The following is a 12716-nucleotide window of genomic DNA, read 5'->3' as shown; positions in this document are numbered from 1 at the left end:
AACTAGATTAAAAAAAAAAAAATTCAAATCTTGTTTTTCATGCCCCAAGAGCAATAATAACACTTGGTAAAAATCCTGAATGAGGCTTTCATAATTCATGCATGAAAGGTATAGTTTTTTTTACAGAACTGGAAATGTCTACAAAAGGTTGTAGCTCTAACGTGTTGTACTGAATTCACTGTACAATAAATACATTAAAGGTTGTCTCATAAATCTGTGCTTAAAAATCGAGTTATTTGTCTCCCCCAGTAAACAGTAAATTCTTCAATGACCTAGAAACACACTGCACAATATGCTATAAAAAAATGGCTTTAAATTCTCAATTTTGTTGATCCCAGACATAAAGCCAGTGATGTACCACACGTTAAACCGACAAAGATCTAAGGAACATATTGATGCATTTATTTAGAAATTGTTGCCTGTATAAATGTACATTCAACACAATTATTTCCCTGAAAGTGTGATGTTTCCATGGTGCACATTTTTGTGTGCGGGTGCGTGCCAGCCTTAATTTCTTTCCAACTCCCCCCGACAACCTGCTTCCCCTCCACCTCTCCATCCCTTCACATGCTTCCCTCCTCCTTTCCATCCAACTCGGGATTACTGGTTTACACATAATCTTCTGTTCAACATCAGAGAGCAGACTTTTCAAAAGCTCTGTAATCTTTCAATCGCTATGTGTCTATCGTATGTGTCTGTGCATCTGCAGAGAAACTGTGTTTGATGTAGCTTCTGGTATGCGTGCATTGCTTCTAAAGTTTGTCACAAGAGACAGAGGAGATTGAAAAAGGAAACATGTTGAATGTCCCACTCAGATAAATGAGATCATATTGTATATTTACTATGAATGAACAGGATGATCTTTTCAACAGGAGAAGAAAAATCTGTCCTGTCTACACCTGATACATTGCGAGTTGATAAATAACCAATAAAACAATATAAACATGTGCCTTTGCAAATACAGACACACATGAACTTTTCTACCATGAGGCACTGAGAAATACCCAGAAACAATCTTGCATGTCAGTGTGACACACAGTTGTAGTCTTTACAGTTTCATTATGCATAGATTTCCGCGGCCTTCAAATGCAAAATGTGTGTCCCAACCTCACTGGAAAATGGAAGAAGAAGAAAAGAAAAACTGAATCTGTTTGCTCACATCCATCCCTTTCAAGCTCGGTGAAAGTCTCTTTCCTTTTTTTGTTTTTCGGCTCTTATAAATTGATGGAAATCAAAGTTCCACTAACAAGGGGAATCCACTCGGTCCATAGCATCATCCATCTCTCTCTCACAGTCTTCACACCCTTCTGGCCCGCAGCCTCCTACTAAGACCAGTGTTGGTACGTCTCCATTTCCCATTCCCACCACACTGCCATTCGGGGCCCACGCCACGTCAATCATGCCGTCCGGACACTGCAACAGGCCGCTGACAGAGTACAGCCCGCCCCCGGGAACGACCTCGTCGTAGGAAGGAGCATGAGTGGCGGCTCTCGCTTCCTCCAATCGGAGCCTCTGTCTGCGGCGGAGCTCGATGATGGTCTTCGTGTAAGAGTTGAGTGTGACCACCGCGGCCCCCATACAGCAACTGAAGGACACCCAGGCAAGACTAGGAACAGAGCAGATTTAGGAGAGTTAGAGACAAAAGAGAGACATCATGAATTGTAAATAACAAATATATGAATGTGTATTCTTGAATAATCGGGTGTGTATGCTGCCACCTACGCGAAAGACCAGCCATAGTCCCAGGACTGAGGCCTCCAATCTTTGGGGCCAACGATGACTGTCATCTGGAACACGGTGGTGAACATCATGTGGGCCACCATCCCAAGAAGACCTACAGGGGTGTGAAACAAAACAGATCGAACCAAGAAAGATCACAATGCAAATAGAGAATGCTGTATGTAGAATGAGGAGGTTATAAAGTCAGTGAAAGATAAGTGATGAACTGAGCTTCACCTGATAACACAGTACAGATAGCTGCATAGGCATTGATCTTTAGCGAGTGCATCTCTTTATGGGAACACAAGACTTCCAGCCACATCAGTAAGAAGCCCATCCCCAGCAGACCGATGTACGTAAACTCTGAAATAACTGACAGCCAGAGCACACCTGCAACATTTAAAAATACAGACACAATTGACACACTCACATTAATATGACAAATATTTTCAAATAAGGCCGAAATAATAATTTCACAAATCATTTTTTCAACCAATACACAACTCACCTTGTGTTTCCCCAGGCGTTAAATCTATAAAGCTTCGACATTTCTCCCCTGCCAGCCAAATTGTGAACAGATATGAAAAAATGAAGACAGAATTGACATTTTTCGTTGAATTCAAATCAGAAAAGATTTAGCAGAGAGATGAGATTGGAAAGAACCAATGAAAATCTAAGAAAGCTAAGAGAGCATGGAAACACTGTGACCTGATGCAAGTGTTAGCTCACCATCGTTGTGTGTCTCGCAGCTCTCCCAGAAACCAGTGTGGAAGTATCTGAAAGCAAACTTGTCTTCTCCTGTCTCCCAGATGTACTGAACGGCGTTAGCCATCTGCCGCTGTCTGATCCGGGCCAGCTCGTCCCTCCGGGCCGGAGACAGAGTGCGGTTGTACGGGTTCTGAGTGGGACTCTCTGTGGGACAGCAAGAGGTGGACAATAAGAAAAAAACAACACATATAGGTTCATTTCGGTGGCTGTCCATCCCTTTTGTGGATAATGGAGGTTGTGGTAACACTAAGTGCATTCAACCACGATGATTACAATTATAACAGCAAGAAAATTGCCTTCAAATATGCAAAAGCTTTTCATGTGCTGGTGCAATATATAAAAATATAACTTCACACAGCATATTTGACATTTATATACATTTTTTATGCCATTCTTGTTTCATACACTAAATGTAAATAATATTTTGTATTGTGCCAGCTGTAATTTAGCCCGTCAATATTGTTTCATTTGGCAGATAGTTTAGATATCCTTTCTTCACGGTCAACTTTTTTGTTTTAGTTTCTTTTTGTTCTGTTTTATCTTCTATTTTGCAACGTTTATATTGTATAATTGTTTATTTTTTACTCTTTTTTTATTTCTAAATACGTGTAATACATTGTTTTTCATGCTCCTGCTGGGATCAATAAAGTATATCTTATCTTATCTTAAGCCAAACCGTTTTAAGTGCTAAAAAAGGACCCTCTTCCTGTAGGGGAAACATTACATTTCCTTTTTATGTATTGGATGTGCAGGCATCATACAGTACACGCATGACATGCACAGACACACAGTGTGCATACTGCATTTGCCCTTACACTTCAGAAATATCTAATAGCATCTTTGACAACATATTACGTTGTCAAAAAACGTAATGCATGAATTGTCTGAGAGGAGAATTACAAACACACATTTTGTTTGCAGCTTAACCCTGATTTTGTTGGAGAAAAACATGTTTTGAGTTTAGATTGAGAGACCGAGAGAAAATAATGGGCACAAATCTAGTTGGTTTCTCACACCATGGTCTCAAAAGTATCATGCCTGTGTTTTTCAGTCACATGCAGGCTTGTCAGCACCATGTCGTGCCACATGTGTTTGTATCAGTTTAAAAAACATAAGGGACAGTTAAAGCTACCACTGTGAAGATAGTTCTGAACAAATACACAAAGTACATGTAGATGATTTTTTGATGCGGTAAGAGCTGTTAATCCCATTGTGGATTAAGAATATCTGTTGAGAAATAAAAACCAGGCAGCAGCCAATGTCCAATAAACCCTAAAACGTGGGATGTGCCATCACACCCCACAGATTAATACTACACCATAATTAAGTTCACTGCGGGAAGGTATGTGCAAAAAGAGATTAAAAAAGAAACCAGGGACAATCACAAGGGGAGAAGCCTGTGCGTTTATCCAGTGAGATTATTTTGAGGTATTGTTTCTGGTTATGCAGTAATACAGTGCTAGAATTCAATACTCAGGTAATCAGGTTCAAAAGTCAAGGCCAAAGTTTTGGTGAGTTCAGCGCCAGAAAGCTGCATTTAAGATCTTCACATCTTTTTGAAAGGCTCAGATAATACACAATAACAAGCTGACCACATGCACAGACATTTAACTAAAATGTGATCTGATATACCATATATGCACACTGAACACACAAGATACTTTCAATTGCAGAGAAACATTTTGGTCCATCAACATGTAGGCTCATTCTTGACCTTGGTAACTTTAACAATCCTGAAGTCCACTTGCTAGCTTTTATCTTTCTTTATAAGAGCTTTCACTCACATATCAGTGCACTTGATAAGAGTCTGCAGCTGAAGGCAGTGAGTTGCAGATGAAAGCAACGAAAAAACCTTAAGTAGTCCTTACATCTTGATTGCTTTTGTCAAATTATATTGATGTATAAATAAATGATAAAACTACTTTACCATTGGAATTAGAAAGTAGTGATTCTTAAAGCATCCCAAAAACAATGGTGCATTATCCTGCTGAGGGTATCTGTATGAAACAGAATAACCTGTGGCAATAATGTACAGTACCTGGTCAATAACAATGTTTCGACTATTGAGAAAGACTAGGAAAGCATCACAGACTGTTGATGCCAGGTATCCATGAGCTCACACTGTTTCCGACAAATGTCTTGTGAAATGCCCGTGAACGTGCCCCAACAGATATATGGATTATGTGGATCACAGGCAACTTTCTTTTGTGCCTTTGATGATCCAACTCATAGATTAATTCAATACGGCATGACAAGTATCTGTGCCCATGAATGTTTTGCTTATCAGTAATTGAATGTCTTTGCTAGGACTGCATACTTAGCTGTTCTGTTGAGACTATATTGATTATCAGAACCAAGAGGGAGCTTTTTGATAACTAGAAAAAGTGTTCCTTTAAAAAGTGGGTATTAGGATACATCTAAATACACTCATTTGTATGTAATCACGTAATTAAAAGTGAAGTTAAAGTTACAGTATACATAAAGGAAGCAATAAAGAAACACAATAAAGCAATAGGAAGCAAACAAAGCTTCACAGAACACGTTGATGTGGAGAGGTAAACACATCTACCTGTGGTGTAAGGCTCGCTGTTGTTCTGACCACAGTTCTTCATTTTGACGGGCGACAGGCAGAGGGGCTTCACCACCTTGTGGGTGCCCTCACACCAGTAAGAGGTGCAGAGGGCCAGGATGGAGAGTGCCAGAGCCAGAGAGGTCAAAGTCAGGGAGAGCAGGGAGCGAGAGCGACGGGACATTCGCTCCAGCATGGCCACGCAGGAGAAGAGGGAGGCAGGGCGAGGCCAGCGAGAGAGGGGGGACAAAGTGAGGCAAAGAGGGGGGAGATGCTGCACGTGGATATAGGAAGAACAGGGCAGAGGGTATAACTGCAGTCACAGATGGTGCTGGGAGGGCAGGGCAGATGTTTTGGGATGGTTTAAAGAGGTGATGAGCTGCCAGGTTTAGATGGAGAGAAAACAATTAATGTGATGTAACTGTTTAAACAAAAGATGACCAAACACAGCTGACAAAGCAATACTTTAAAGACAGATTGATTAAAAGATAGGATAGCGAGGGGGGGGAAGCTGGATAAGATGCTCTGAAGTTCATACATGTGGGAAAGGACAGATGGAACGGAAAATGAACAAGAGGGGATTTAGGTGGACGTTGGTTCACTCCGGGAGAAATGCAAGGACTCAACGGTATGCTGGACAGAAAGATTGAATGTGATATCCTGCTATTGATCCCTGTGGTGAATGATGGCCATACATCCCCTGACCTCAGACCCCTTTGTGCTCACTTTAAAGATCAATGCAACGCTTACAAAAGAGTTATAAAAAATGCTTGGATTTATCACTAAAATGTGTATGTCTAAGGAGATGGATGATATCCTTAAACCCAATCCATCTCCTGGCAAGAAAGTAAGAATAAATGTTTAAATGAAACTACAAAGGCTAAAAACAGGGTCTTCAGATGGTGACATTTAAATGTGTTGATAAGAAGGGCTTATGAAAGAATAATAATGCTAGTGCTATCCGGTGACCCCAGCTAATATCTCCCCTCCTCCTGATTAACACACTCAGGCCTGACCCCACCTCTCATTATTAACTCCACTGTGGGACACTCAGTGGAAGAAGAGATTACTTTTCTTTTGATGAAATTATGGATAAACCACAGATCTAAATGAATGTTTTGCTAGTAATCCCTGATAATCTTCTTTTATCTGTTGGTGTTAGGTGTGTTTTAGTGTGAAGCACATCCTGACCATATCTGCTCTCTCTCTCTCATGCAATGTCTGCCTGTAAGCCCCCAGACCCTGAAACACAACAGAACAGAAGTTAAACAAGGGATAGTATAGAAATCTCTGATCTGCATGAAACACCTGCCAATGTTGGTTTCTAGAATCTGAATAAAGTTGATAATATACAGCACATAATACAAATACCTACATACACGTTAGGGCATTAGGATGCATAATGAAGAAAAACTACAATCTGTATGTTTAGTATATCTTTTTCTATTGACTGTATCTGTAAACATATTGTATTCTGTGTATCTTGATGTTATCTACAATATTTCCTCCACACTCAATACAATTTGTTCTCAATTAAGAACATTTCTCTTAAGCGTTATATACTGAACTTATATAGTGTGATCAAAATAAGTTTGTTGGAGTTTATTCCATTAATGAATTCAGTGCAAGCTTATCTATAGATACAACGCGTTAACACCACTTTTACTATGTCTGACAAGATGCATTGACAGGTTTGTCTGTCTTTACAAATGCCAAGTAGCTGATTAGGAATGGTACCAGCACATTATCTGAATATCTGATATATGTACTAAATGTATATAATAGTAGTAATGAGAAAAGCAATGCATATATATATATATATCGCAGTTCTGTATTCTTAAAACTGTAAGTACTGTTTATTATTTTTGATTGTTTTGTTTGTAAGCCACAGAAAAAAGTTGAACATGTAATTTATAATTTTCCAGTTGGTAAAATCTTCATTTTAATAGTTGTATCCAACATCAGTCCAAAACCTAGAGCTACTCAATTAAAAACCATCATAAATACTTGACAAAAGCATCACATTTTGACATTTGAAACGCAGGTACCAGTAACTGGTATTTCGAAGTAAAGATTACAGAAATTATAAATGTTCTGTTGATTGACTAATCAATAGAGTCATAGTTATTTTTTTAAAGTAACAAGTACCTACCAAATATATTTTCCTTGTCCCTTGTAGCACTTCATGGAAAACATGAGGTAACTATCAGGATGAAAAGGTGAAATAAAAAAGGTCCACTTGTTGCAGTCCTGTAAAGCTGCAGTCCTCTGTTATCTCTGCCCTGGTGAAGAGCCTTTCATCAAAAAGCTCCTTAAGTACTTGATTTTAGTCGCTCCATCTTGAACTGATTTTAAGAGTAACTACCCTCTTGATCTTTTCCCTCAGTATCCGTCACTTGTGTTTCTCCTCCAGGATGAGTCAGTGATCCTTACCTCTCCAGTTGAGATCCTCCCTTTAATCCTCCTGGCCAATAGTTGGACAGAGATGCACCGATGGAGACTGTCTGTCTCCACGCCACTCTCTTTTCTGGCTTTCTTGGGAATTGATGTCACAACCCCATCGTGATTCGTGTAATCCCTCTAAGACCATCTGTTACTGCGGTGCCCTCTCTTTTCCCGTGTCTGTCTCTTTTGAGTGGATGGTCCTTTGCAATCTCCCAAAAACTTTTGTTAAATGTAACTTTTTCTCTGTATTTATTTCGAACACTCAAAGTTTGGATAACACTGTGAACCATCTTATCCATAGGAATGGCCATTTCCTTTTTTCCCTTATCACCTTTACCGCTGTGCAAAGCCAGGTCTTGTGCCCAGTATTTTAATGTTTGAGTGATAACTTAAAAAAATTACAGAAGGAGCTTTACATAGTCACAATAATTTATTTACAATATGTATTTACAGAACAAACTGAATGGAAAAAAATGTTGTGTGTTTGGTGGATGGATTAAAGAAAGAGTCAGGTCCAAAATAGAGCAGAAGAAACAGTTCAACCCCAGGCTTGAGATTTACAGTAATGTAGAACCAGCTTGTTATCACTGCCAAAACACTGAAAAACAAAGAGAGAAAAATGCAGTAAAGGAAGTGATGTGACAGTACAGCTCAAAATACTTTGTACAAACTACTGTTAACTGTCCTATTTAATTGGATATTGAGCTGCAGAGCAGTAAGAGCAGATGTCCCCTGTCAATTCTGGACTTTGAGGTCATTACAGTTTCTTACTTTAATCAGTGTTTTAGGATTTTAGCATTTGAAACATGGAGCTTCCCTCTTACTGCCCCCTCTGCTGGTTAAAGCTCCACATGACGCAATCTCTTCTACGGCCCAGGATTGGAAAGTACAAACACTAAAAATATAATATTTCATTAAAAGGCCAAGAGGCTAAGCAAGTTCGGATATTTTCTAGTTTAGTGGTTTAGTACCATCATACTCTGTCATTTTGTAAAAAGTACATCTCCTATAAAAAAGAAAAGGTAAGATTTACAGAACACAATTCAAAATGAAATAATATTATTTGTAAGGAGACAGGCTTAGTGGATTTACTAAATAAATACAAGGCAAACAAATAAATTAAATTGTTGTTGTTGGCATGTAAACATGAATGAACTCAACCTTTTGTGTGTATTGTTTTGCAAATGTACTTGGAGACATAGTTTAGGTTTGTGTGTCTGGATTCTATGTTTTATTTGCTTTTTTAGTTACTCTTTATAAGTAAATGTAATTGGAATCAAACGTGGTGTTGGGTGATGAGGCTTAAATCTCTAAAAGGAAAAGGTGTTTAAATGGACTTTGGAGTTGAGATTATGTAGTTGCACATACTGAAAATGAATTACAAATCAATACCGTTTAGGTTCAAACAGTCACAGGGCATTCAAATACTTTAGGTGTTTACTCACATCAAACAGGGTGCCTACTTCTTGATCCGGTGAAGGGGCGAATGACTGGTTAACATAAATGAACTGGAAAAAAGCAGATGAAATGACATGAAAAGAAAAGAAGACCTAAAGTTTTAGAAAGTGAACACACAGGTTGACAAACTTAATCCTTACCAGTTGTTCACTGCCTTCAATCTTGAGGAAGCGAGAGATGAACTGAGACAGGGACAGTATCGTCCGACCCCGCTCCACTGCCCACTTCTTTGTTTTCATTATAGGAGTATCCCCCACTGCCTTCAGCAGCACATCAACTACAAAAGTGGAGAAAATAAAAGGTGAAAGTGCTGCTGCTGCTGCCACCCAAACTTGTCTAGCCGATTCTGAAGATAAATTGTGTGGGAATTGATGGAGAAGTTAAATCCATTGAAACATGGAGAAGAAATTGAGAAAATAATGCAGAATTAAGTACATGCCATTCAATCTTTACATTTTTTTTTTATAAATACAAATAGGCTGTGCTCAGAAGAAACAGGATTTTAATATTATACTCAAATATTATTTGTGTGTACATAAATGATAAACATACAGGGCTACAAAAAATAGAGGAGATATCTTCTAATATACTAGACATGATACACTTCAGTCAAGTATGGGCTCACTCATCACTAATATATTTTATCTATGAAATAGAGTATTTATTTGGTAAAAACAGTTTTATAAAATAACTCTAACAGAAAGTCTCCCTGGATTAAACTTCCCACAGCTCATGAGAATAATATTAGTAAAAAGTAGGATACTCCTTGCAATTCCTGAAAGAACGTTTTTAATGCCCTAAACCTAAACCATGAAACGAGATCTGTTATGTGACCATTTTAAGCTAACTGGAGTTTGTTAGCTTAGCATTAATACAATGAGAGTTACAAGAGGTAGTTGATATTGGCACTATCGTAAAATATATGTTATGTAAACGCATGTAAACAGCATCTCTGAAAAGTATATATCCCATGAGGGAAACTAATATTACATTAGTAAAAAGATTATGTTTTGCCTTCATAAATAGCAGCATTTGATTTAGCCGTTCCCCAAACCGGTAGTACTAAATGAAAAAAGATTAATGCTTATTGGCTAAACAGAAAAAAGGAGCCTTTCTATTGGCCAAAATCTCTGTCGATCTTAATTTACGTCACACACCCGGAACAGTTTCTTCTAGCACTGTCAACATCCCTCGTAAACAGAAAGTTATTTATCACTGATTAAGTAGAGTTTTGGATATATAACAAATTCTTACTTTTTTTCTTCTCATCATTTGTCGACGTATCGTCTGGCGGCGGTTGTGACTCCTCTTTTGGCGTTTCTGTTGGGGACTCTGCATTGTCAGACATCTTCAGGTGACTACTCTGGCTGTGGTTACCACCCACCTGAACAAGCCTAGCGATTGAGTGCGTACAATGGCTGCTATTTGCTCTAAGAACCGTCAATCACGAAGACACGTAATTCTATTGGGCAATGGGCGGTGGGCGCTGCTGTGTTTATCAAAGGCTGTAGAACTTGTGTGTCTTCCTCATAGCTACATGCTAGGTTAGTTGTTCTTTTTTTGAATTTGGAATTGTTCAATTGCTTATGTGGAAGTTGATTGTCTATTGATTTAATCTTGTGCACGTATTTGTTAAATATTGCATGCATTCCTACTCTTTCGCTTCAACTAAAATAACATGTTGTGTTCGTTTCTCATAACACAGTCAAATGGGACATTACACTTTAACCTGACAGCTGAACTTTCTACAGCTCTGTTTGACCCATTACCCAGTCCTCTACCTCTACCAGACACTAGGACCATTCAGACAACAGCAGTAAGTTCACTTGAATGTTCCTTTATATTACGTTTAGCTCAAATGACCGTAGCTATATATCGCCATGTCACTCTAATTCAATTGTGTTCAGCTAAGAGACTGTTCTCATTGTTATAAAGACAATGCCATTTGCCATTGACGAAAGTTTTCGTACAAGGAAGAGAACCTATTTCCTTTAAAAGTAGACACAAAATGCACAAATTCGAAAAACATCATTTGAATGCAAATGTATGTTTGCAACGCAGCAACTGCATTGCGTACATGACATTGAATGGGGGATATTATTACAACTTCAATGCTATTTTAAAATGCAGTGGCCAATCCACTGTGTTGTTCCTGACCTTAAATCTGTAACTCCTTTTCTGTTAATTTGCTCTTCCAGTGGCAAGCATTGGCCGGCTCTCCACCAAGGATGCAGTGCTTCTCCTGTGTGACATGCAGGAGAAGTTCAGACCCAACATCTTCCAATTTCCCAACATTGTCAGCAATGCGGCCAGATTGCTCAAGGTTGGAAATACTCACCATCACAGAATCACGCAAGTAGCTGTCAACCATACCAGTAATCAGTTTCCTATATTTATTATTAACTATTCATTATATCTCACTTCACAGGCCAGTCGTGTTCTCGGCATCCCCGCCATTTTAACAGAGCAGTACCCTAAAGGCTTGGGTCCCACTGTACAAGAGCTGGAGGCAGGTGACCTGACTGCTTATGCTAAAACCTCTTTCACCATGATGATAGATGAGGTGGAGAAGCAGATGCAGGCCCTCGGGAACCCCAAGCAGGCTATACTGTGTGGAATAGAGGCACACGCCTGTATTGCAGTAAGACCACATGTCATAATAATAATAATAATAATAATAATAATATAATTCTCAGCATCATGAAACACAACATAAGTCCTCTACATTATTTTAAATGTATTTTAAGTATGTTCCTTTGTTATAGTTTTTGTAAATCCCAATTACTTGCAGGTTTTATTCTCCAGTTGGCTTGCCTACTGTTCTTAAAGATGCCAGATCTTGCTCATACATACCATATGTGTCGTATGCATTCTTGCATGGATTTTTGATTGACATGAAACCCTTTTTATTAGTGGTCCTTCAAAGATTAAAGGAGAAATATAGTGGAAAAACTCACTTGTTTAGTGTACATACACGTAAAATATGAACATTTATTATGTGGAAGGCGATGATGGGAAATCTTATTATTAAGCTATAACATTATGCTGTTCTAAAGACATTTTATTATGCTAGTTTTCATGGTCTGGTGTGCAACAGAGCTTAAGTTAATAATTAAATACCCTTCCCTCTTGTCTTTTCCACAGTGCACAACATATGACCTCCTTGAAAAGGGAATAGAGGTTCATATCGTGGCTGATGCCGTCTCATCCAGAAGGTATCGGTGTATTCTATTTTTTGTTCTGTTATATTGCATCGTCTGACCCACATTACATATAGATTTTTTTCTCTGCGTTTCTGGAATCGGTTTATATGTTTTCCTACTTTTGTGTCTCCCCACACAGCCAGACAGACCGTTTGTTTGCTCTGTCCCGACTGAAGCAGAGCGGGGCGTTCCTTACCACCACTGAGGCTGTTCTGCTGCAGCTGGTTCAGGGCGCCAAACACCCAAACTTCAAGGAGGTGCTTGCTATAGCTGCTCTTTGTTGCTCTCCTGAGTTACTTTAGTTTGTTTCATGCCTGACAAACTTATTTTCTTTATTGACAGATCCAGAGGCTTTTGGCCCACCCGTCCCCTGACACCGGCCTCCTCTCCTTCTTCAGCGCTCTGTAGCAGGACAATCTCCTGTGATTCTGTACCTAAAATACTGTACAGAATTTCACTGCAACACACTGATAAAGTGCTTCAATAAAAGGATATTGCTATACATTTGTATGGCTCTTGTGTTCATGTTTGAGAATCAAACTCTCATGCTTTGT

At 38.9% G+C, this 12716-nt stretch overlaps 3 protein-coding genes across 5 annotated transcripts; 1 reads left to right on the top strand and 2 right to left on the bottom strand.

Annotated features, from left to right (window-relative positions):
- Positions 1-505: 505 nt before the first annotated feature.
- LOC307013133 (germ cell-specific gene 1-like protein) lies at positions 506-5569 on the bottom strand. The gene is made up of 6 exons (XM_079640396.1): positions 5057-5569; positions 2449-2631; positions 2228-2275; positions 1957-2109; positions 1723-1834; positions 506-1606 (listed from the first exon to the last, which is right to left on the bottom strand). The coding sequence occupies exons 1-6, from the start codon at positions 5250-5252 to the stop codon at positions 1243-1245; spliced, it is 1056 nt and encodes a 351-aa protein (XP_079496522.1). The 5' UTR covers positions 5253-5569; the 3' UTR covers positions 506-1242.
- Positions 5570-7912: 2343 nt separating this feature from the next.
- Positions 7913-10348, bottom strand: atg12 (ATG12 autophagy related 12 homolog). Its single transcript, XM_079691316.1, has 4 exons — positions 10214-10348; positions 9100-9236; positions 8947-9009; positions 7913-8099 (listed from the first exon to the last, which is right to left on the bottom strand). Exons 1-4 carry the CDS (start codon positions 10305-10307, stop codon positions 8040-8042), a joined length of 354 nt encoding a protein of 117 aa, XP_079547442.1. The 5' UTR covers positions 10308-10348; the 3' UTR covers positions 7913-8039.
- Positions 10258-12662, top strand: isoc2 (isochorismatase domain containing 2). 3 transcript variants are annotated; one of them, XM_079691315.1, is made up of 7 exons: positions 10258-10313; positions 10711-10775; positions 11158-11282; positions 11388-11600; positions 12104-12174; positions 12302-12419; positions 12505-12662. In XM_079691315.1, coding segments are annotated over exons 2-7 (594 nt in total). In that variant the 5' UTR covers positions 10258-10313; positions 10711-10774; the 3' UTR covers positions 12571-12662. The 3 variants fall into 3 exon arrangements, with proteins under 3 accessions (XP_079547441.1, XP_079547439.1, XP_079547440.1); XM_079691313.1 differs by lacking the exon at positions 10258-10313 and adding an exon at positions 10411-10503 and having other exon boundaries at positions 10665-10775; XM_079691314.1 differs by lacking the exon at positions 10258-10313 and adding an exon at positions 10413-10503.
- Positions 12663-12716: the final 54 nt, after the last annotated feature.

This window comes from Notothenia rossii (genome assembly GCF_949606895.1).
Source record: "Notothenia rossii genome assembly, chromosome: 7".
Taxonomy (NCBI): Eukaryota; Metazoa; Chordata; class Actinopteri; order Perciformes; family Nototheniidae; genus Notothenia; species Notothenia rossii.
This window is presented reverse-complemented; position numbering and strand designations above follow the sequence as displayed.

Coding starts and splice junctions, on each gene's coding strand:
- LOC307013133 (XM_079640396.1), bottom strand. CDS start 5,252: ATGCTGGAGCGAATGTCCCGTCGCTCTCGCTCCCTGCTCTCCCTGACT. Junction 2,110..2,227: donor AACGCCTGGGGAAACACAAG/GTGAGTTGTGTA, acceptor TAAATGTTGCAG/GTGTGCTCTGGCTGTCAGTT. Junction 1,607..1,722: donor GACTATGGCTGGTCTTTCGC/GTAGGTGGCAGC, acceptor CTCTGTTCCTAG/TCTTGCCTGGGTGTCCTTCA.
- atg12 (XM_079691316.1), bottom strand. CDS start 10,307: ATGTCTGACAATGCAGAGTCCCCAACAGAAACGCCAAAAGAGGAGTCA. Junction 9,010..9,099: donor TTGAAGGCAGTGAACAACTG/GTAAGGATTAAG, acceptor GCTTTTTTCCAG/TTCATTTATGTTAACCAGTC. Junction 8,100..8,946: donor AAGTAGGCACCCTGTTTGAT/GTGAGTAAACAC, acceptor TTTGTTTTTCAG/TGTTTTGGCAGTGATAACAA.
- isoc2 (XM_079691315.1), top strand. Junction 11,283..11,387: donor ATGCGGCCAGATTGCTCAAG/GTTGGAAATACT, acceptor CTCACTTCACAG/GCCAGTCGTGTTCTCGGCAT. Junction 11,601..12,103: donor AGGCACACGCCTGTATTGCA/GTAAGACCACAT, acceptor TCTTTTCCACAG/TGCACAACATATGACCTCCT.